Raw genomic sequence first — 21,100 nt, forward strand, 5'->3', positions numbered from 1 at the left:
CTCGCCGGGCGCGGGGGGGCGGCGGAAGTGGCGTCAGGCGCGGTGCCGGGGCGGGGCGCGCGCGGCGGCGGCGGTGCCGGTGGCGGCGGCCCCGCCATGGCGGTGTCGCCCTACGTGCAGGCCATGCAGGAGCTGTTCCGCGCCAACACGCGCAGCCGCGAGTTCCCGGCGCACGGCGCCAAGGTGCACTCGGTGGCCTGGAGCTGCTGCGGCCGCCGCCTCGCCTCCGGCTCCTTCGACAAGACCGCCAGCGTCTTCCTGCTCGAGAAGGACCGGCTGGTGAGAGAGATCCGCCGGCACCGGGCGGCGGGGGCGGTGCGGATCGGTACCGGGAGCCCTTGGGCAGCCCGGGCGCGGCTGCTTGGGCTGGGGTCCGGGAGCGGGAGAGTGTCCCGGTGGTCGGTGCCGGGGCTGGGGGTGGGTGCCCGGTGTGCACCGGAACAGGGGCAGCGCCGGGGGCAGCGCAGGCCGGGGCTGCGGGCCGGGAATGGAGCGGGTGGTGCCCGGCGGGGTTCTCCATCCTGGCCGGCCGTGAGGAGGGCTGGGGCCCCTCCTGATCTGTCCCAGCGGGATGCGGCGTGCTGGGATGCGGGGCAGGAGCTGGAGCAGGGCTGGGCACAGCCTCACGTCGCCTGCCCTCTCCCTCCAGGTGAAGGAGAACAACTACCGTGGCCACGGGGACAGCGTGGACCAGCTCTGCTGGCACCCCAGCAACCCGGACCTGTTTGTCACAGCGTCAGGGGACAAAACCATCCGCATCTGGGACGTCCGCACCACCAAGTGCATCGCCACTGTCAACACCAAAGGTGAGTTCTGCCTTCCCAGGGCACCTCCCCAGCTGGGTCCCGGCAGAACCTCAGCTGTGTGGGATCCATCTGCAGTGGCACAAAGCTTTGCACCTTTCCTGTGGTTATTTCTGGTTGCGACATCTCTGCTAACTGCTTTATATTTGTGTTGCACTCATCATGTGTGAGCTGATTTACTGTGGGGTCAGGACTGGTAGAACTGCTGAAATATGCTGCTGGCTGTTAAAATGTCCTTTGTACTTGTCTCTGGAGTCAGTGGGCTGAGAGGCTGGACACTGGGGAAAATCATGTTTATAGAGAGCCGTGGTGGAAATAAAAGTTTGTGTGGACTCAGAAAAACAGTTTGAATTCATGTGATGCTTAACCCAAATACCATCTATGATCTGTCCAGTTTTGAGTCGTTTGGGCTGGGAATGGCACAGTAAAGTTGTATAACAGCAACCTGCCATGTTCTTACCTTTATTCAAAGGTATTTTTGGCTTCTGCTTTTTCTGGATCTCAGAGATGACTGGATTCAGAGGATCTTTGGCGTGACATTCTGTGGTGATTGCTGTGGCCCCATCTTGGCTGAAATGGGCTGTAGCATATTGGCTTCAAGCTGTACTTGTCACAAGTTTGGTTTTGCTGGATAGCTGCTGTGCAGGGTTTGTGTGTTAGACTGAAGAACTGGCAGTCTTTCCCATTTGGGAGTGGTTTGGAGTGGAAGTGGGACCTGCTGCCTTTCTGTCCTTTCAGGTGAGAACATCAACATCTGCTGGAGCCCTGACGGGCAGACCATTGCCGTGGGGAACAAGGATGATGTGGTCACCTTCATTGATGCCAAGACACATCGCTCCAAAGCTGAGGAGCAGTTCAAGTTTGAGGTGAACGAGATCTCGTGGAACAACGATAACAACATGTTCTTCCTCACCAATGGCAATGGCTGCATCAACATCCTCAGGCAGGTGCCCCTGGCTGCTGGTGGGGTGGGCTGGCTGCAGTCATTTGCAAGTGCCTTTGCTGTTTTGGGAAAGCTGAGCCCCACATCCCAGCAATCCCCTGCCTTCTGGTGGGAATGAGCTTGCCTGGAGCTGAGGTTGCCACAGCTGTGGGCTGGGCTCAGCTCCCCAAAATGGTCCCTGGTGCTTTGCCTCCTTCACTGGACACTCAGTGAGTCCTGCCCCGGCAGGGTTTGCTTCAGTCCTGGTGTGCCTCATGCCTGCCCTGCTCTAGGAAATCCCTGTGCTTCTCTCACTGCTCCCTGCCCTCTCCCTTCTCCTCCACAGCTACCCAGAGCTGAAACCCATCCAGTCCATCAACGCCCATCCTTCCAACTGCATCTGCATCAAGTTTGATCCCATGGGGAAGTACTTTGCCACGGGCAGTGCTGATGCACTAGTCAGCCTCTGGGATGTGGATGAGCTGGTGTGTGTGAGGTGCTTCTCCAGGTAGGTAGAGCTGTCCCAGAGTTGTTTTCCCCCCTCTCTGGGGACTGTGGTGGCAGTGCCTCACTGTCTGCTGCCCTGGGTTGCTGCAGGCTCGACTGGCCCGTGCGGACATTGAGCTTCAGCCATGATGGGAAGATGCTGGCCTCAGCATCAGAAGATCACTTCATTGACATTGCTGAAGTGGAGACAGGTAATGGTTTTATTTTGGGGAACAGCAAGGAGGGAATTGGATGGAGAAGTGCTGTGGAGCTGGGAGGACACAGGGAGAATCTGTCTGCTAAGGAAGAGCTTTCCTGTGCAGAGAATGCCATGAGGGGGAGCCTGTGCCTCAGAAGTCTGTGGCAGGCCTGCCTGTCATGTCTGTACCTTGTCACTGGGTGTCTAAAAGGCGCTGGAGCAGCGTTTGTGCTGCCTCTCCCCTTCGCTGAGGGAAGCAGCAGGTGCTTGGCTCGGGGAGGTGAGCAGCAGAGGGGGCTGGAGGCTCTCCAGGCTCACGGGGCTCCTTTTCCATGCAGGAGAGAAGCTCTGGGAGGTGCAATGTGAGTCCCCCACCTTCACAGTGGCCTGGCACCCCAAGAGGCCTCTGCTGGCCTTCGCCTGTGACGACAAAGATGGCAAATATGACAGCAGCAGGGAGGCTGGCACTGTCAAGCTCTTCGGGCTCCCCAACGACTCCTGATGACGCTGCTGCCCCCAGGGAGGCAACACCTGCCTGCCCTCGAGGGTGGGAGCTTGGCACAGGTGGGCCAAGGAGCTGGCTCATCTCCTTGCCAGCCTGGCAGGGCTGTGACCTGGGGCTCAGCTCGGTGTGTCCTGTTCTTGGGAGCTTCATAAACAGGCAGCTGTGTGCTGGGGAGAATGGGGGGATTCTGGCAGGCCCCCCTCTGCTGCCTCCTCTCTGGGGCGTGGGGGGCTCGTTCCAAAGGCAAGTGGCCAAAGAAAATCAGTCACTGAAGGTGGCTGCTGAGGAGCCTCCCATGGGAGCTGCTCTGCTGTGACCAGGCTCCCCAGCAGTGATGACATATGTGACTGTCCTCTTGTCCCCAAAAGCCTGCTGGCAAGGGCAGCTCTGGGAGCACAGCCTGCCTCTCCCCCTCCCAGACATCCCATGTCCCTTCCCTGTGCTGGGGTAATGAGGGGAGGGTGGGTGGGGGGATTTGAACTGGTAGATGTTTTCCCAGCTGGGGCTTTTTTAAAAATATTTGTGATGTCTTTTTCTAATTTTGATAAATCCTCTTCCTTAACAAAGGTGCCTGTGGCTGTTTGAAGGGGAAAAAGGGGGGTGCTGAGCTGCTCTCCCTTCCCCTGCCTCCTTCTCTTGGCCATAGCAGAGGGGTCTGTCGGGCATTGTCGTTCTTGTCCCCGCTCCTGTCCCCGCTCTCGGTGTCCCCTGTCTTGCGCTGTCACCGCACCAGGGGGCGCTGCGTCCCCGCGGTGGGGACAGGTGACAGCGGGGACACTGCTCGGATCGGGACATGGAGGACGCTGCGGGTTCCGTGCCACGCTGCCGGCCCCGGGCACAGCCCTGCCCCTGCCCTGTGCCCCCTGCCCAGGGAGGGCTCTGGGGGTTTCTGCCTGCCTGCACCGTGCCGGGTCACAGGGCACAGCCTGCCTGCAGGGGAGACCTTGCCTGCGAGATCTCTGCCGTTCTCTACCCTCGTATTTCCTTCTGACAGAAGCTTTTCTGGGTGACTGCTCTGCTGATGCCGCCTGGGTAACAGCTGAGCTCTTTGCTGGTGAATGATGGCACATCATCAGAGCTGAGGCTGGCACCAGGCTGAAGCCTCCCGAGCTGTGCCAAGCCTGGGCACTGCCAGGGCCTCTGCCTCGGTGTGGGGGCATGAGATGCACCATGCCCACAGCCTCATGCTCCTCCCTTGGAGTGCTGGAATGCTGTGACCCATCAGAAACAGCCCTTGGACCCCTGGGTATCCCCAGTCATTCAGTGAGGGAAGTCCTGGAAGGGGGAGAAACCTTCATGCCATGTCTGTGGGACATCCCCTTTGTCTTGTCCCCAACCCCAGAGAGGACAGGTGCCTGTGGAGTAGGAAGGCAGCAGGAATGAGCAGGACTCTGGGAGCCACGTGTGGCTGCTTCCTGCACCTGTAGAGGCCTGGCTGGGGGCCAGCCCAGGTGTGATGAGCTGCCAGATTTCACCACCTGAGGTTGGTGGGGTGAGGGAGCTGACACGGGGGCCCAGGAAACCAACAGATGAGGAGAGGCCGGAGCAATGTACAAATCCCTTTATTTTATTAGATCGTCAAAGACTAGTTCGAGCAGGATGGTCACAGCATGTCTGTGGGGCCCCGAGCTGCCCGCCATCTCCCGGGAGGGCCCTGGGGAGCGGCCGGGGGCCGTGGCTGAGGAAGCACAGGGAGGGAGGGAGGGAGGGGGAGCACGGTGTGGCAGAGACGGGCCGGGATGGGGCTGTGCCCCTGCCTCCCCCGGTTGGGGTGCAAGCAGGGGCTCCTGGGACACCCCGGGGCGCTTGCCCAGGGATCCCTTCCCAGGCCCGGGGACCCACGTGTCCAGCGTCGGGTGAGGGCAGCCGGGTGTCCCCACCCGGGAGTGGCCCGGCAGCCCTCGGCCCGCGCTGGCGTTATTGCAGGGGACAGAGCGGGGGTCCCGCAGCACGGCGAGGGCGCCGCGGGCGGCCCCCGGGGACAGTGGGGACGCGGGGCTGGGAGTCAGAGCAGCGGACACGAGGACGCATGGAGCGACGGGGCGCACCCTGGCACGGAGACACTAATGCGAGGACGGGGGCCAGCGGGGCCAAGACACGGACGAGCGAGCGGCGGGGACGGGGACGGGGCAGGGGGGCCCCTGCCCCGCGCGTGCCTTTGTACACGGTTGGCGGAGCGCGGCGCCCGCTGCTCCCGGTGCTGAAGTATTGCAGTCTAACTGATATGGCTTTAACTATGGGGCCAGAGATGCGGGGAGGGGGGTCCCCTCCAACCCCCCGATGCAGGAGCACACCGGGCAGCCCCGGGGGACCCCCGTGCCCGACGACCGGGGCTGGGGGAGCTGCGGGCAGGGCGCCTGGCTTTGTGCTTCGGGCTTGGCCCAGGGCGGGAGGGGGCAGGGGGATGGCAGTGTTGGGGACGGGGGCAGGCGAGCAGAGCCCTCCTGGGGTCCCCTGGGAGAAGAGAAGGGGCAGGGCAGGGGGCACGAGGAGCCATCCCGGGGGGCCGGTAGGGCCTGGGTGCCCCTGGCCTGCCGCGAGGTTACATCAGTGCATTTGGTCCCGGTTCGCCCTGTCCGGCCAGGGCTGCTCCCCTTTGGCGTGGTGGGGGGGCCCTGCCTGGACGGGACGGGGCGGGCTTTTGGTCTGGTCGGGGGACAGGGCAGGAGGGGATGGGAGGGGGTGTGGGGACCCCCTCTCCGGGGCCGAGGGAACTGATGGAGGAGTTGCAGGAGAGAGGGCGCCCTTGCCCCAGCACCCTATGGCAGGGTTGACGGTGCTGTTACTTCTTGAACATATCCTGCAGTGGGCCGGGCAGGTACTTGAGGACGGTGTCCAGGATGCTCTCCTCCTCCTCCTCTTCCTCGTCCCCACAGCCTGCCGGGATCGCCTTCTTGGGGCGCGTCAGGCTGCCCTCACACGGCTGCTCCAGAGCAGCTTTCTCCTCTGCTTCCTTCTCCTCCTTCTTCTTCAGCCCGTACTGAGGGGACACAGGCTCTCAGCAGGGCAGGCGGCGGGCACTGCCCGCGCTGTGCCCCGTGCCCATCGCCACCGGCTCGGCCGCCCTCCACCCGGCCATGCCGGCTCCCTGTCCCAGCCCCAGCCCGGCTGCCATAGGGGGGGCCGGGGCGGGCCCAGGGGAGGTGTGTGCCCACCTTGTCACGGATCTGCTGCCGGACTTTCTCCCGTTCCGCTTCCATGCGGGCGTGCTTGGCTTTCCGCTCCTCCTCCTGCTGGCGCAGGGCTTCCTGCCTCTCCTCCTCCTTCTTCTGCGCGTCGGGATCCTTCTCCTCCTCGCCCCCCAGCATCTTCCCCATGTCCTTGGTGGCCCCTGCGCATAAGACCCTTGGTTGGTCCCCAAGTGTGCTGCAGCGTGGTGCTCTGCCAAAGATCCTGCAGGAGCAGGGAGGGCAAGGAGGTCCCTGGCAAGGAGGACCTGGGACATCCCCAGGGCCACCTGTGCTGAAGTGGGCTGCAGACAGGCTCGGGAGGCTGTGGGGATGGGGAGTACCACGGGCTGGCTGTTCTGCCCTAGTTCAGTGTCAGCTGGGGGAGATGCCAGCAGCTCCTTCTTCAGCACCCAGGGGACCTGCTGGGGAATCCCACTGAACAGCAGAAGAGCCAGGATTCCCCAGCCAGCCGCTGATGGCACTGGAAGTGGGAAACCTGGAGGGCTCCAGCAGCAGCTCCCCATTGCTGGTGGCACTCTGTGTCACTCTGTCCCCTTGCCATGTCCCTCCCACTGCGCTGCTGGGGTGCTGGGCCTGCATTGCTCACAGATGGGGACCCTTGAGGGGGAACAGCTCGCACTCACCGCCCAGCGCTTGCTTCATGACGAAGTCCATGGTGCCGGTGTGTGCGTGTGGCTAGGCCGGTGCCCAGCGCTCATCCACCGCTCTCCGGGCTTGCTGACCTGGGCCACCTGCGCAGGCAGAGAAGGACAAGGCTGGGGATACCATGCTGAGGTTCCCTGCTGCCCAGGCTGAGGGATGGAATGATCTCTGGGGCTGTGCTTTGCACCCTCTGTATCCTCAGCCCAAATGCCCTTCAGGATGGGCAGAAGGAAGTTCTGGGGTGTGCAGGCAGAGAGTGACAGTGCCTGCTCCCCTCAGCCCCCTTCCTACATCCCTTCTGGCCTTGAGGACCTGTGGAGACACCAAGGCAGGGACTCCAGAGGGATGTTCCACCTCAGCATTGCCCTTAGTGTCGCACCAGGAGCCCTGGTGTGCTGCTTGGGGGCTGGTGGGATGGGGACCCACCACGCCACCGTGCATCGTGTGCCCCTGCTGTGCAGGAGAGGGTGACAGACCTTGTGTGGGGGACCCGGGGTGCCGTGTGTGTGTGTCTACAGCAGCACGAGTGCTCTGCAGAGGGATGGGGAAGAGGCTGTTGGCACCTTGCGGCAGCGCTTGGGGGCTGCAGGGGTTGCAGGCAGCAGCAGCCTGTGACTGGTGTGTGATCCCTGTGTGTGCGATCCGTGCTGGTGCTGCGGGTGGGTGACACCGTGCAGGGACACTGCCTGTACAAGATGGAGCGGGTGGGTGACACCGTGCAGGGGCATTGCCTGTGCAGGTGGGTGACACCGTGCAGGGGCACTGCCTGTGCAGGTGGGTGACACGGTGCAGGGGCACTGCCTGTACAGGATGGAGCGGGTGGGTGACACCGTGCAGGGGCACTGCCTGTACAAGATGGAGCAGGTGGGTGACACCGTGCAGGGGCATTGCCTGCGCAGGTGGGTGACACCGTGCAGGGACACTGCCTGAGCAGGACGGAGCGGGTGCGTGCTGTGCCTGCGTGTGCCGCGCGTGAGCTCTGCGTGCGGGCTGTGTTTGCTCAAGAGGTGTGTTTGCGGGTGCCTGCAGGCTGTGTTTGCATGGGGGGTGCGTGTGGGTAACTTTGTGGGGCTGCAGGTTGCGTGTGCTCCCGTGATGAGCGGGTTTGCAGCCCGTTTGCCAGCTTGGAGCGCGAGCGTGCGCGAGTTTTGGGGTCTGCGGGCTCTGCGGATGCGTGTGCACGCAGGGCTGCGGGCTGTGCCTGCCTGCTGGGTGTTTGTGCTGCGGGTGTGCGTGAGTTTGCACACTCGGGGGGTGCTGCAGGCGGTGCGAGTGTGAGTGTGGGGGGGTTGTGTGTGCAGGTCCGTGGGTTTGCAGGCTGCACGGGGGGCTGAGCACACAAATTTGCAGACTGTGTCGCGTGTGTGTACGTGTGGGGGTGTTGCAGGCTGCCTGTGTGCTCCGTGTGTGTGTGTGCATGCGGGGGATTACGGCAGAGGGTGTGTGTGTGGGGGTGCCCGTGCCCCCCACGTGCCCCGTGTGAGTGGGGTGCTGCAGGCTGTGCTCGGAGCCTGGGGGTGCAGTTTGCAGTGTGTGTGTGTGTGTGTGTGTGTGTGAGTGTGTGTGTACGTGCCCGGTGGGTGCTGCAGCCCAGCGGGTACCCCCACCCTGGCTCCCCGGAACCCCCATGGGGCTGGGGGAGCTGTGACCTCGGGAAATTTGCTGCTGCCAGCCCCGGGGCACCCCACGACAATCTGGGGGGGGCTCAGCACTGTACTGAGCTGGGACTGCAGCGGGGGCTTGGGGGGCACCGGGTTCGGGGAACACCGGAGAGCGCAGGGACACCGGAGCCGTAGGCAAGGTGCAAGGATCACGGGGAGCACCGGAGCACGGGGGTCGCGTCACGGGGGGGCTCGTAGCGATAGCGGGGGACATCGGGAGCTGCACGCGCGACACAGGGGGAACACAGCAAACGGGGGGAACACCGGCAGGCACCGGGATACCGGGGCCACAGGGGCTGCAGAGACGCAGGAGACACGGGGGGGCGCCGGGAAGGCGGGGGACAGCGGGGACACGGGACGTAGCGGACACCCGGCATGCGGGGGACACCGGCACCGCAGCGGGACGCGGGGGGCGCGCCGCCGTGAGGAGCGGGGGAAGGTGGGGCGCAGGCACAAGGACGACGAGGGGGGAACCCGGGTCGGGGAACGCGCACCGGGGGCGCAGGGGACACCGGGGAACGCGGGGACACGGGGAAGGCGGGAACCGCGCGGGGGGCGAGGGTCGCGCAGGGGCCGCGGGGACCCCTCTCCCCCCCAGCCCACCCCGGGGTCTGCGGCGCGGGGCCCCGCCCGGGGCCGCCCGGTGCCGCAGCGGCGGCGCTGTCCCTTCAGCACCGGCACTCACCGGCTCCGCCGCCGCTCGCCGCTGCCGCCGCTCCGCCCCGCCCCGCCCCGCCGCGGCCCGGCCCCCTCCCGCCCCCGGCGGCACGCGTGGGCCCGCCCGGAGCGACACCCCCCGCCACCGCCACCGTGCGGACCGGCCCCCGCGGGGGCGGCGGGGCGCGGGACCCTCCCGGGAAACGCCGCACGACCCCCGGGAACGTCCCGAGCAGCCCCGCAGCGCTCCCCGGGACGGGGCCCCTCGGACAGCACCCGCGGGGCAGCGCCTCCTGCGCGGGGTTAATGATTCACCGCCGCTGCAATTACCGGGGAAACGAGGCGCTCATCAGCCCGAGGTGCCCCCGGTCCCGCAGCCCCGGCTCCCTCACTGAACCCCCGACCCGCAGCTCCCCGGCCTCCTCTGCAGCGATGCGGGGCGGCTGCGGGAGTTTAATTAAAGTCCCTGATAAATCATATCACCCTCCCTCCCCTTTCCGCCAAGAGCTGCCGCTCGGGGGCCCCAGCTTTGGATTTTTGGTGCTGCTCCCCCCGCGGGGTTCCCAGGGCAGGGAGGGGATGCCAGAGGGGGTCTATGGTGGGATGCCCACGGAGCTCAGAACCCCCTTCAGCGAAGGGTTCCTGGGTAGGAAATGGGGTGCACCCCCCTGCCTGCCCCGCTGCACCTGCCCGAATGCAGATGGGCTCCTGAGCCCCTCCCGTGCTCCCCCTCTGCAGTGCGGGACAGGGCTCCCCAGCCCTGTCCCGATGCTCAGGGACGCTGTGTGCTCCTCACACAGCCGGTGCCTCCTCATTAATGCAGCCCTGGGTTCTCAGAGACAACAGGAGCCCTGTGCGAATCTCACCAGTGGCACTTGCAGCCGGGCTTTGGGATAGCCCGTGTTTGATAGTGACGCTCTGGACCAGCAGCCTGTGGGAGCCCAGCAGGGCACTGCAGAGGGTCGGGGTGCTTTAGGGATGGCCCCCCTAAACGTGGGGGGCTGCAGGGAGCTGGGACAGGCTGCAGCTGACCCTACAAGCCCCCTGGGGTGGGCTCAGGAGATGCTGCTGGGGCTGCTGTGGGAAGGCTGGGGGAGATGCAGGATGTGGGGCAGGAGTGGGGGGACATCTCTCAGCCAGGGGGGACAAAACTGGCTTGCAAGTGCCACCTCCAGAGAGATGCACTGGCAGATCTGTGCGTGCACAGCCGCTGCCAGCTCCTGCCTCACCGCACGGCCGCCGCCACGAACAACTCAGCACAGGGACAGCACATCAGGGACTTGTCCCTCTTGTTCACCCACTCTCACTGCTCCCAAAAACACCCCTGGCACAACCCATCTCCACCAGCCCCGAGCCCTCAGCCTGGCACTGACCAACAACTCCTTTTTCCACCTCCAAGATAAAAAACCCTCCTGCCCTTGTGCCCAGCCCCGCTCTGCCTGCTGGCAGCTGGCGGGACGGGCACGTGGGCGGCAAGCCAGGCCTGTGCTCGGCCCGCCCGTCTGTCCGTCCGTCCGTCCGTCCGTCCGTCCTGCGGCAGCCCTGCTCCGGGCGTTGACGTCAGCGCTCCCGGCAGCCGGGCGGTGGGCGGGCGGCACCGCTCCTATTGTATTAAAAATAATACAGCGGAGCACAAATTCATTACAGATAAGTGTGACAGCCAGGAGGAATTAACGAGCCCGTCTCTCAGCGCCTGACAAACGCCTCCTTTTGTTCCTGGGATGGGTCCTTGAGTCTTTCAATCTTTGGAGATGCCTCGGCTCATTAAACACATCCTCCTCCAGTAGATCCCAGTGTGCCAGAGAGGACTGCTCCCAGTATCAGCTCAGGCCAAACTGGCAGGGACATCCCTTGTGCAAGCGCCCAGTGCTAAATTGGGCTTGCCTTTCTTGGGAGTCAGGGGCCTGGAGCACTGTCCCCAGGCACTGTCCCCAGTCACTGCCCCCAGTCACTGTCCCCAATCACTGTCCCCAGTCACTGTCCCCAGTCACTGTTCCCAATCACTGTCCCCAGTCACTGCCCCCAGTCACTGCCCCCAATCACTGCCCCCAATCACTGTCCCCAGTCACTGTTCCCAATCACTGTCCCCAGTCACTGTCCCCAGGCACTGTCCCCAGGCACTGTCCCCAGTCACTGTTCCCAATCACTGTCCCCAGGCACTGTCCCCAGTCACTGCCCCCAAGCACTGTCCCCGGGCACTGTCCCCAGTCACTGCCCCCAGGCACTGTCCCCAATCACTGTCCCCAGTCACTGTCCCCAGTCACTGTCCCCAGTCACTGTCCCCGCGTGGGTTTGGGTGGCCGGGGAGGTGGGCGAGCAGCCCCCGTCCCTGCTGCTGCGGGAAGCACGAGGCTGTGTGAGCTCAGGCCGCCCGCCCCAGCACTCCAGCTGCCAGTGCCGGCAGTGCCACCGCAGCTGCCGGGCTGGGGGCTCCCTGCTCTGCCCTGCTGGCCAGGATCCCATGGGAAGAGCAGCCCTGGGCATTGCCCCCTGCCCTGCACACTCCTGCTGTGGGACAGAGATGGATCCAGAGATGGATCCCTGCAGTCCCAGAGCTGAGCTGGTGTTTGGGGGATGCTCCCGGGGCTCGTGCCCAGTGTGGGCACTCCTTTAGGCCCAGCTGTTCCTTGGCATCATCCCGGGCAGTGTCACCTGCTGGGTGCCTGCCTGGAGCTCTGGGGGAGGCAGGAAGGGAAGGGATGGGGGGAGGTGTGAGGGGCTGGGGAGCAGCGCCGTAGCCAAAAGGAGGAGGAAGCTCTCAGCACCTCCAAACCCTGCAAACGCCTCTGTGGAGTCAGCACAGGTGCCAGGGCCCCAGCAGTTCCATGCTCCACTCCAAGCTGGCACCCAGGGAGAGGATGGGGCTGGCTGGTGCCACCACATCGGCCACAGCAATCCCTGAGTGGCACCTGCCTGCTGGCATCGTCCCCATTGTCCCCTGATAGCCAGACAGGGACCCTGCAAGGTCACAGCCTCTGTGGGCCCTTTCAAAGCCCCCGGGCAGAGGGAATAGCTGCACCCATCCCTGCAGCACTGCCAGCCCAGCCTGCTGTCACCCATTAGCCCAGGGCAGTTATTCCACTTACCGCCCCCAACATCTTTGCAGAAAATAATTATTGGTCCTTCTCATTGCACCGAGGGATTAAAAGTGGTTAACTCCATTTCCAGAGGCTTTGTTATGTTGGTTTTCCCTCAGCTGCTGCACAAGGCGATTTCCACAGTGCCACTTAGGCAGCTTTTATCAGGTTGTCTTCTGGAGGTAATTGGGTTTTTCAGGAGCCTGTTTAAAATTCGTAACCCAGCCTCTTAAACAAAACAAAAACAGCAGCGGGGAGAAGAGGAAGAGGCAGCACGAAACATGCAGCAGCTGCAGCCTCTGAAGAGCAGCTCTGGTCCCTTGGGGGGGGACAGGGACAGGGACAGGCACCAGCCGTGCTGTGGGGTCAGTCTGGAGCCAGCAGCCCCTCCAGCTCAGCGCTGAGCACAGACTGCTGGGGACAGCGGGGACCCGGCGTCACTCCCTCATGCTGTGTCAGGGCCGGGAGACTCTGTGGTGCCCAGAGCCACCCACGTGCAGTCCCTGGGGATGCTGCGGCCACCACTCTGTCCCTGCAGCAAGCCACAGACCCCCAGCACCGTGAGAGAGACCCCAGCAGCCACCCAGCCCTTATCACAGCCATGTCACACACGGGGTGTGAGTGGGGTCTGTTTGCTCAGCACTCACCAGGAGCCCCGGGGCTGGGGAGGGAGGTGGGCTCCTGCCACAGCCTGAGCCCCGCTCCACCATGAAGCTCCAGCTGTGGCAGGGCCCCCTGAGCTCACAGAGAGGGACACAGCAAATAGACAAAACCCACCCTTATGGGGTAACTTCTGCCAGCCCCAAGCCCTGGGGCTCTCCCTGGCTCTGGGCTTTGCTGGCTGGCTTGGGGGGGATCCTGCTGCTCCCCCTGTGCACCCCTGCAGCCAGAGGGGCCCTGGGCTGACACTGCGGCTGTTGCTGCATCCCTGCATCACAACCCTCTGCATTACTGCCCATCTGCATTGCTGCCACAGCCCTGTCACTGCCACTCTCTCCTGGCTGGACAAGGGGTGCAGGGGGCACCCCCAGCCCATCCTGCCCCTCTCGGGGTGCAGTGTGCTTTGGGGAGCAGCGGGTGCAGGGAGCACATGGGGCTGGATCACGGGGCTGCTCCTCGCAGGGCTGTGCCCGGGGCATCCACAGGAGCCGGCTGTGAGCTCACCCCTGTGGGGCCCCATCATGAACCTGCTCATCCCAGCCCTGCCTGCAGGGCCCCATCCCGCACCTGCTCATCCCAGCCCTGCCTGCGGGGCCCCATCATGAACCTGCTCATCCCAGCCCTGCCTGCGGGGCCCCATCCCGCACCTGCTCATCCCAGCCCTGCCTGTGGGGCAAGGAGGCTGCGGCTGAGCCAGGGATGGGGAAAGGAGAGGACGGAGCCAGTAATTCCAGCTGTTCCCAGCATGGCAGTGCCCCCGGAGGGTATCAGAGAGAGAGGGGTGCTCCCAGTGCTGCTCAGCCCTCCAGAGCTCCCCAAAATTGCCATCTACACCCACATCGGTGTCACACAGCGCTGCAGGGGCTGAATCTCCCAGCGGGACCTCCCAAGGGGACAGGGACTCAGCCCCAGGCTCCAGCTAAGAACACTCCAGAGTGGCTGGGCTGTCAGCCACGGTGTGACCGAGCACCTTGGCTTTGCCACCCCTGCTCTGCGCCCCTTGGTCACCCAGCCCTGGTCTCAGAGCCACCCAGAACCCCAAGGAGACAACACGAGCACTGAGGCACACCAGGATAGACCTGTGAGTGCCAGGGGGCCCTGCTGGGATGGACCTGGGAGTGCCAGGGGTCCCTGCTGGGACGGACCCTGCCCCTGGAGAGCTGCAGTGGTGACTCCTCATGCCTGCACTCCCGACTCCCTGCGTGTGCCCGGTGCCTCTGTGCTGTGCATTGTTAAACAGAGGCACTGCAGCCCCTCGCTGTTTATCCTGCTGTGGCTGCTGGGGACAGGCCCTGGTGGCTCTCTGCAGACTCAGCCGCCACATTAAGGCTCACTGCAGGTCTGGCCAGCTCCCCAAACAGGTTTATGACCCCTGGCCTTACTCACCTGGCCGCTTCCAAGCCCCCATCCCTATAGGATGGCTCCGACCCCCCGGAACAGACTCTGTGTTCCCCTGGGTGCTCTCCCCCAGGCTGTGCTGCCCTGCCCACGCAGCAGGGACAGCATTTCCACCCCCATGGCCTCTCCAAGGGCACGCTGGCGCCGAGTGCACCCCATCAATATTTATGGCAGGCACGCACACCCGCAGCTCTGCAGGGCCGGTGCGGAGCTGGGCTGGGCACAGCACACCAGGCTCTGCTTGAGAAGCAGCAAAACCCCCCTGAGCCCCTGTGCTGCCTGCCCAGCCCCTCACCCTGTGCACACACGGATTTTCAGCCTTGCCACACTGACAGGGCCCATGCAGACACCACTGACTGAGGTGGTCAGGACTGCATGGGTGGTGGATGCACAGGGATCATCTCCTGGCTCTGTGTCAGCATGGGATTTGGGCACCCACTCCCCACTGAAAGACTCAAAGTGGTTATACCCACCCTCATTTCACTGGCAGAAACAAGACACAAAGGACAAAGGCATGATTGGCTCAAGGTTGGGTAGCCAGGTCAGAGCAGAGCAATGGCAGCCCCCACCTGTCCCCTCTCCAGCCAAAACACCCTAAAAATGAGACCCCTGGCACTGCTCCCCTTTATCAGCCTCATGTTGATAAAGCATTGCTTTTGTAAAGATCCTGTAATCTCATTGGGGCACCTGAGTTGAGGACAGGGGTGCTTTAACCCCTCTCTGTACCAGCAGTGCTGAGGGGTGGGAGGGAGTGAGGAGCAGGGATGCTTGGCCCAAAGGTGGCTCTGGGAGAGCAGTGAGGGAAAGGCTCATTGTATCCCATGAGAGGGGAGATTTGGGAGCCCTGAATGCCCCATGGCCTGGGCAACAGAGCTGGATAAGGGGGACAGCACCAGGGGCACCCTGCTGGCAGCAGATGGCTGCATGGTGGGGGCTCCGTGGCAGCCTGGGGGGACATCTGGGTGCCTGGGCTGGGGCCAAGCTGCAGCTCGGTGGGAGCAGCAGGATGAGCCTGACTGCCCTGCCTGGGGAGCTGGGGAGGGGGCCCCAGGAGTGGCTGGGCTGGGTGTGGGGCTTGCTGCCCCCAGCTGCCTGTGCTGGGGGTTTCTGCTGCGCCGTGACGCCGGACAGGCACCGTGCTGCTCCAAGAGCTGCTGGGGCTCGGGCCAGAAATTCATTCTTGGCTGCTTTCAGAAGGGTTTGGCTCGTACCTTTCCCATCTGGGGGCTTTCAAATGAAAAAAAAAAAAAAAAAACCAAAAAAAAAAAAAAAGAAGAAGAAAGAAAAAATCCCCTGGCCCTGTGCCACCTCCACAGTCACCATCACTTGCCATGGTCTCCAGGTGGGACCATGCCCAGCATCTGCTGAGATCCTGAGCTGGTCCTCACTCCCCCGGCCCTGAGCTGCTTCAGATGCCTCTTGCCTGCCTCAAAGTGTCACCAAGATGAGTCCCCCCCATCCTGGGTGACCTGACTGGCTCCACCACGTGTTACCTCTGAGCCTCCCCATCCACCCCATGACTCTGCTGTGCCCCCGACACCACGGGCAGTGAAATGGCCCCCCCAGCCCCCCAAGAGCCACAGCGCTGCCTACCTTGTTGTGTGCAGCACCGGGAGCCTGCTGCTTCAGCACCTAACGCAGGGGACAGGGACCTCGTGGGGGTGGCTGAGCATCGCAGGGAGAGCAGGGCCTGCAGAGACACCAACAGCGACAGCATGAGCGCCTTGGAGGGGCCACAGCACTGGGGGGACACACAAAGGGGAGTCATTTGATGGGGGACAGACAGAGCACACCACTGCTTGCTGCCCTCTCCTCCACCTGGCTGGCTCTGTGTGCTCCCTGCATCCCCATCTCAAGGATGGAGCAACTGCCCAGAGGCACCATGTCCCTGCAGGAGGGAGCCCAGCAGGGCGTGCAGAGGGTGAGGAGGTGCAGGAGGTGGCAGCTCTTCCTCTCCTGGATCAGGGGCACCCACTCTGCTGCTGGCAGAGGGCTCCTGGCCATCTCTGCAGGTACCTGGCAGTTCGGATGCCTTCATTAAAAATTGAGAGGCTCTCAACTCTTTAAAGGTTTTAAAATTTCACATTGACTCTGCCTTCCTTAGCTTGCACATGATGAATTTCTCCTTTGGAGAACATAATGGCAAGTTAAAACAAGCCAGCAGACAGAAGTCTTTGCTCAGACTCAGCAAGTGGAGGAAGCCTGGTGCTGCTTTGGGCCTCAGGAAACTTCTGTCTGGGGATCTCATCCCTTCCTAAATGCCCTTGAAATTGCCCTGTGAGGCTTGGGGAGATGCTGGCATGGGCAGGGGCTGTGCAGGGAGCTGGGTGCCACGCTGGCTGTTCTGGGGTGGGCTGTCCCTGTGGTGTGGCTCATGTCACTGTGAGATGTGTCATGAGCACGATTTTTCCTCAGCACTGGAGGAGCAGGTTCCTGGGGAAGTTACAAATTCATCCTGACTTCAAGCAAAGGCTTTTCCTCCACCCTGGGGAAGGAGGGAGGCTTTGGCAAATTGGAGATAAATCTGTGACCCAGGGGAGCCAGGGGAACACTGATGCTGTGGGAGGAGCAGGGCTGCCATGGAAGGATGGAGCCTGCATTCTGAAAAGCTTCACAGAGCAGGGATGCCTCATCCCAACCCTGGAGCAGGAGGCACTGACAGCCCCTGGGAACAGGTTTGGGGAGGTTGGCTGTGGGAAGAGGCAAAGGGTCCCCAGTGGGAGACCCCAGAAGGGTGCCTGGTGCCCTGGGAGATGCAGTGCAGAGAGCTCGGCCTGCACAGGGCTCAGCAGCAGCGTGAAGGTGACCTTTGCTGGGGACAACCACTGCCTCCTTTGGGATGTGGGAAGGCTCTGGAGCAGGGTGAGACGGGCTGCAGAGCTGCAGGGATGTGCTCCTGGGGGCGTCTGGTTTCCAGACAGCGCCGTGCCAAGGACACAGCTGGGCTGGGAGAGGCAGGGTGGCTCTGCTGCCATGGCCTGGGGTGCACAGCAGCAGAGATTTGTCTGCTGAAACCCCAGAGGGTGGGAAGGGCAGGAACACCCCGCCCAGGCACTTGAGAGAAAGCAGAGAGTCCTGAGGGGTGCTGCTCTAAACCCTGCAGGTGCTGCTCTAATCCCTGCAGGGTATTTTTTATTTCAGCCAGACCAAAGAGGTTTTTATCTCCTTTGCAATAGGCAGAGCCTGGCAGTACCACGAAGATGCATCTCACCTGGACAGCTGCACCAGCTCAGTCAGTCTGTCTGTCTGTCCAGGCAGCCAGACACCAAGCACAGCCAAAGCAGAGGACAGGAGCAGCAGAGCAGGGTGATGGTGCCAGAACAGCTCCAGGGACAGCAGTGCCCCCAGGTGCTGGCAGGGACGTTTTGATCCAGTCTGGACACAAGACACAGGGAAAACTGAATGCTCCAGATGAGACATTAGTGAGCCCACAGCTCTTCTGCTTTGGCACATCCAGCTCTCAGCACCCTGCCTGAGCAGCTGAGCTTGTGCAAGTGTCTGAGAGGAGGGGAGGCTGGGGAAGGAGGAGGGTGAGCTGAGAAACTCAGGGCACATCTCAAATCACTTTCCCTGCCTAAGGGAGATGCTCCTGGGTCTGGCACCAGTTTCCAGCCTGGGCAGCAGGAGAGAAGGAGGGTTCAGAGTCACAAAGTCGGGGGACAGCCGTGCTGGCAGCGTGCTGTCCTGGCTCTCATGCAGGGTGCAGGGGACTCAGGGTGCCCTGCCACAGTGGGCAGCCCCCCGAGGCATTCCCCAGGTGAGGTCTGCACCTGAGCTGACCTACTTTGCCTTCAAAAAGCAAAGATCCTCAGCCTCAAACACCTCAATTGCTCTGGCACAATTCCTCCCACCTCAGACTGGGGTAGGTCTGGGTGCACCATTGTGGGGCTCTGGGATGTGACTGGGATGAGCAATGTTTCTGAGTGCCACAGAGGGGCTGGTGGCACCAGCCAGGGAGGGAAGGACCTGCTGCTCTGGCTGTGTGCAGGACGAGCAGGGTGGTGCAGAACAACACAGCAAAGGTGACAGTGGCAGAACCCACAGCTGGACAAGGCACTGGTCGGGGTCTCTGCAGGCAGGGAGGCTCGGGGGGAGCAGGAGAGCAGAGGGGAAAGCTCCTGGGACGAGCAGAGGGCGCTCAGGCGAGAGCAGGAGCAGGAGCAGGAGCACAGCTTGTTTACCCTGGCTGAGCAGGCCTGATTGCTCTCTATAAATACACCCAGAGAATAAACACCAGGGAGGGAGAGGGAGCATTTAAACTCCAGGATGATGCTGGCATAAGAACAAATGGGAAGGCCTGGCCAGGAGCACAGAGGCTGTGGGTGAGAGCAGAGATCCTCTGGCCACGGGGAAGATCCTCTGGGTCCAGCCCTGGCTGCTGGGGCAGTGTGTGATGCCCAAGGGCCTGGGCTCGGTGCCATGCAGCCTGGGCTGCAGTGACCATGCTCTCCTGCCATGCCAGAGCTCCAGAGCTACATGCCACAGGGGCACACCGGTGCCCAGGGGTAGGAATGGAGATGTGCCACACCGCCAGTGATCACCACCTCCTCCCCATAGGGGTTTTCCACAGGGACTTCTCATCTCCAGAGCATGAACCAGGCTGGGCAACTCAGCACAGCTGCCCTTGGTGCCTGGTATGGGCCTGGTGGGCTTTGCCTGGCAGCAGCCCCTGCAGAAGCCCAGGGAAGAGCCCAGGTGTGAACCACAATCCCCTCCAGGGCAGTGAGGTGTCCTGAGCTCTGTCTGCTCAGGGTCATTTCAATACTAATGTCATCAAGCAAGGCAATCGAAGAAACAAACACTCGGCCCAGAGCCAAGTGAGACTTTGAGACATTTTTCTGTGCCAGTTTGTCTCAGCTGAGCCATCTCCAGTTTCCCCAGGAGGGTGAGGGTCAGACACTGTGAGCAGTGCTACTGGATGGGACTGAGTTCCTTTGTTTCTATGCTGGAGCCTGTCCTGGCAGCCCTCGGGGTCCTGCAGCCTCAGAGACACAAGTGCAGGTTTGGCAGGGAGGGCATTTCTCTGAATGTCCAGCCCATCCTTCCTCATCCTCGATTTGCAAAGCCAGCCCCTCAGCTTGACTCCAATCACTCTGGTTCCCTCAGCAGCCCTGGCCAGCAGCTGCTGGAGCCTGAGCACGGAGCCTGGCAGGTTGCAGGAGAAGCCCTGAGCGCTGAGCCCTGTTCTGAGCGAGGTGCCAGCCCTGCCTCTGTGCTCTGACTCACTGCTCTGCCAGCCTCGGGCAGCGGCTGCCCGGTCACGCCGGTGCCATGCGGGTGGCACTGCCACCGCGTGTGCCAAGGCCTGGATGGCAGCAGCCACCTGTCCCTGTGCTGCTGGGGACACGGCGGGGACAGGGCTGGGCTGGGGGGCTCAGCCTTGTGGGGACAGTGCACAGGGGAGAGGGGTTGAATCTCAAGGGACTGGGAACAGTGAGGCTGGGATGCTCCACGAGTGGTGGGGCTGAGCCGTGGATGGAGAGCGGGGTGGAGGAGGAAGCCCCTGATGGGGAGGCACGGGAGGAGCCCGGCAGGTACCGAGATCCCCACGGCAGGAAGGAGCACGGAGCAGCGGGCAGGGGGTGATGGCGGGATCAGGTCTCATCCTCTCCCTGCCCTCAGCCCCGCTCTGCGGAGCCTCCTGCAGGGCATGGCCGGGCACGGAGGGGCATCCAAAGCCCGGCGCGGGGGTGACAGCCCTTCTCCTGCCATCCCTGCACGCCGGCGTGTCCCCCTCCCCAGAGCTGCGGGTGGGCACCCGGGGGGCGCCGCTCAGCTCTGCATGGCTCCCCGCACCCGCATCACTGCCGGGCTCCCCGCACCCGCATCACCTGCCGGGCTCCCCGCATCACCTGCATCCTCCCCGCATCCCGCCCCGCATCCCGCCCCGCATGCCGCATCCCGCCGCTCCGCGGCCGCCGCCCCGTTATATAAGCCGGCGGCCCCGGGAGGCTCGGCGGGCCGATCGCCGCCCCCCCCGGGCTCTGCGGCACGGCACGGCGCGGCCCGGCCCGGCCCGGTCCCGCACCCACCTGGCTGGCTCGGCGCAGCTCCGGTGCGCCCCGTCCGCCCCCGGCGCGGAGAAGGAGCCGCCGCCGGAAGGGAGGCGGGAGCCGTAGCGGTACAGGGGGGGCCCGGTGCTGGCTCCCCCTCCGCCGCACGGCCTCCCGGGCGGGGCCGCCTCCGTGCCCGCCTCCGGACCGCCCCGCGCCCCGGGCGGCAGCCCCCGGCCCGGCCTTCCGCCCCGCTACCGGCCGCGTTCCCTCCGGTACCGGTAATTGCTCCTCCGGTACCGAGATGGCCTCACCCCGCTGTTCAGCCATCCGCCCCTGCAACCCGGCTGTGCCCCCCTCACCCCGCATCACCCCCGGTACGGAGCGTCCCTCCCGGTACCGCCTGTGCCTCCGGTGCATGACAACCACCCCCAGTGCGTGGCCGTGTCTCCCAGTACCCCATTGCTTGGCCACCCGTTTCTCCAGTACCCAGCAATTCCCCCCACTCCCCAGCCATCCCTCTGGACCCCCTGGCCCTGCCAGTTCCTCCCCATCCAGCCATTCCTTCTAATATTTGCTGTCTCCCCACAGGCCCCGGTGCTTCTCTGCCTCCCTGATTTGGTGATTCCTCTCCCGTGGCACTGCCAAGCCCCCAGAGCAGGGGTCTCTACACAGGGCACCCCTGGGTGTCTCAGGTGCTCCCCAGATCAGAGATCCCTGCTGCACAAAGCCCTTGCCCAGGTTCTCTCACAGGGTGTCCTGAGGATGGGGTGATGAAGAGCCATGAAGCTGCTGGAGCCTGCAGGGCTCACAGAAAAGCCAGGAGGGAGCAGAGGAGGTGGAGGGGCTGGAGCAGGGGCTGCTCTGGGAGCTGCAGAGCTCCGGGATGGGGACATGGCCAGGCTG

At 63.6% G+C, this 21,100-nt stretch overlaps 3 protein-coding genes across 5 annotated transcripts; 1 reads left to right on the forward strand and 2 right to left on the reverse strand.

The window, feature by feature from the left end:
• The first annotated feature begins 8 nt into the window (after positions 1-8).
• Positions 9-3,053, forward strand: THOC3 (THO complex subunit 3). The gene is made up of 6 exons (XM_005483735.4): positions 9-279; positions 650-806; positions 1,542-1,746; positions 2,072-2,233; positions 2,323-2,423; positions 2,749-3,053. Exons 1-6 carry the CDS (start codon positions 97-99, stop codon positions 2,910-2,912), a joined length of 972 nt encoding a protein of 323 aa, XP_005483792.1. The 5' UTR covers positions 9-96; the 3' UTR covers positions 2,913-3,053.
• Positions 3,054-5,470: 2,417 nt separating this feature from the next.
• Positions 5,471-20,629, reverse strand: CPLX2 (complexin 2). 3 transcript variants are annotated; one of them, XM_074552411.1, is made up of 5 exons: positions 20,234-20,394; positions 15,795-15,891; positions 6,730-6,837; positions 6,071-6,246; positions 5,471-5,895 (listed from the first exon to the last, which is right to left on the reverse strand). In XM_074552411.1, the coding sequence occupies exons 3-5, from the start codon at positions 6,758-6,760 to the stop codon at positions 5,698-5,700; spliced, it is 405 nt and encodes a 134-aa protein (XP_074408512.1). In that variant the 5' UTR covers positions 6,761-6,837; positions 15,795-15,891; positions 20,234-20,394; the 3' UTR covers positions 5,471-5,697. The 3 variants fall into 3 exon arrangements, with proteins under 3 accessions (XP_074408512.1, XP_074408513.1, XP_074408511.1); XM_074552412.1 differs by lacking the exons at positions 15,795-15,891; positions 20,234-20,394 and adding an exon at positions 9,095-9,233; XM_074552410.1 differs by lacking the exons at positions 5,471-5,895; positions 6,071-6,246 and having other exon boundaries at positions 6,756-6,837; positions 20,234-20,629.
• LOC141730965 (uncharacterized) lies at positions 6,844-9,004 on the reverse strand. Its single transcript, XM_074552399.1, has 2 exons — positions 7,648-9,004; positions 6,844-7,567 (listed from the first exon to the last, which is right to left on the reverse strand). The coding sequence occupies exons 1-2, from the start codon at positions 8,621-8,623 to the stop codon at positions 7,116-7,118; spliced, it is 1,428 nt and encodes a 475-aa protein (XP_074408500.1). The 5' UTR covers positions 8,624-9,004; the 3' UTR covers positions 6,844-7,115.
• Positions 20,630-21,100: the final 471 nt, after the last annotated feature.

This window comes from Zonotrichia albicollis, chromosome 15 (assembly GCF_047830755.1).
Source record: "Zonotrichia albicollis isolate bZonAlb1 chromosome 15, bZonAlb1.hap1, whole genome shotgun sequence".
Classification (NCBI taxonomy): Eukaryota; Metazoa; Chordata; class Aves; order Passeriformes; family Passerellidae; genus Zonotrichia; species Zonotrichia albicollis.

Coding starts and splice junctions, on each gene's coding strand:
- LOC141730965 (XM_074552399.1), bottom strand. CDS start 8,623: ATGTCCCCCGCTATCGCTACGAGCCCCCCCGTGACGCGACCCCCGTGC. Junction 7,568..7,647: donor CCCTGCACGGTGTCACCCAC/CTGCGCAGGCAA, acceptor GGTGTCACCCAC/CCGCTCCATCCTGTACAGGC.
- CPLX2 (XM_074552410.1), bottom strand. CDS start 20,614: ATGCACCGGAGGCACAGGCGGTACCGGGAGGGACGCTCCGTACCGGGG. Junction 15,892..20,233: donor AGCTGCGCCGAGCCAGCCAG/GTGGGTGCGGGA, acceptor GTGTCTCTGCAG/GCCCTGCTCTCCCTGCGATG. Junction 6,838..15,794: donor CCGGTGCTGCACACAACAAG/GTAGGCAGCGCT, acceptor CTGCCTGCGCAG/GTGGCCCAGGTCAGCAAGCC.
- THOC3 (XM_005483735.4), top strand. CDS start 97: ATGGCGGTGTCGCCCTACGTGCAGGCCATGCAGGAGCTGTTCCGCGCC. Junction 280..649: donor TGCTCGAGAAGGACCGGCTG/GTGAGAGAGATC, acceptor CTCTCCCTCCAG/GTGAAGGAGAACAACTACCG. Junction 1,747..2,071: donor GGCTGCATCAACATCCTCAG/GCAGGTGCCCCT, acceptor TCTCCTCCACAG/CTACCCAGAGCTGAAACCCA.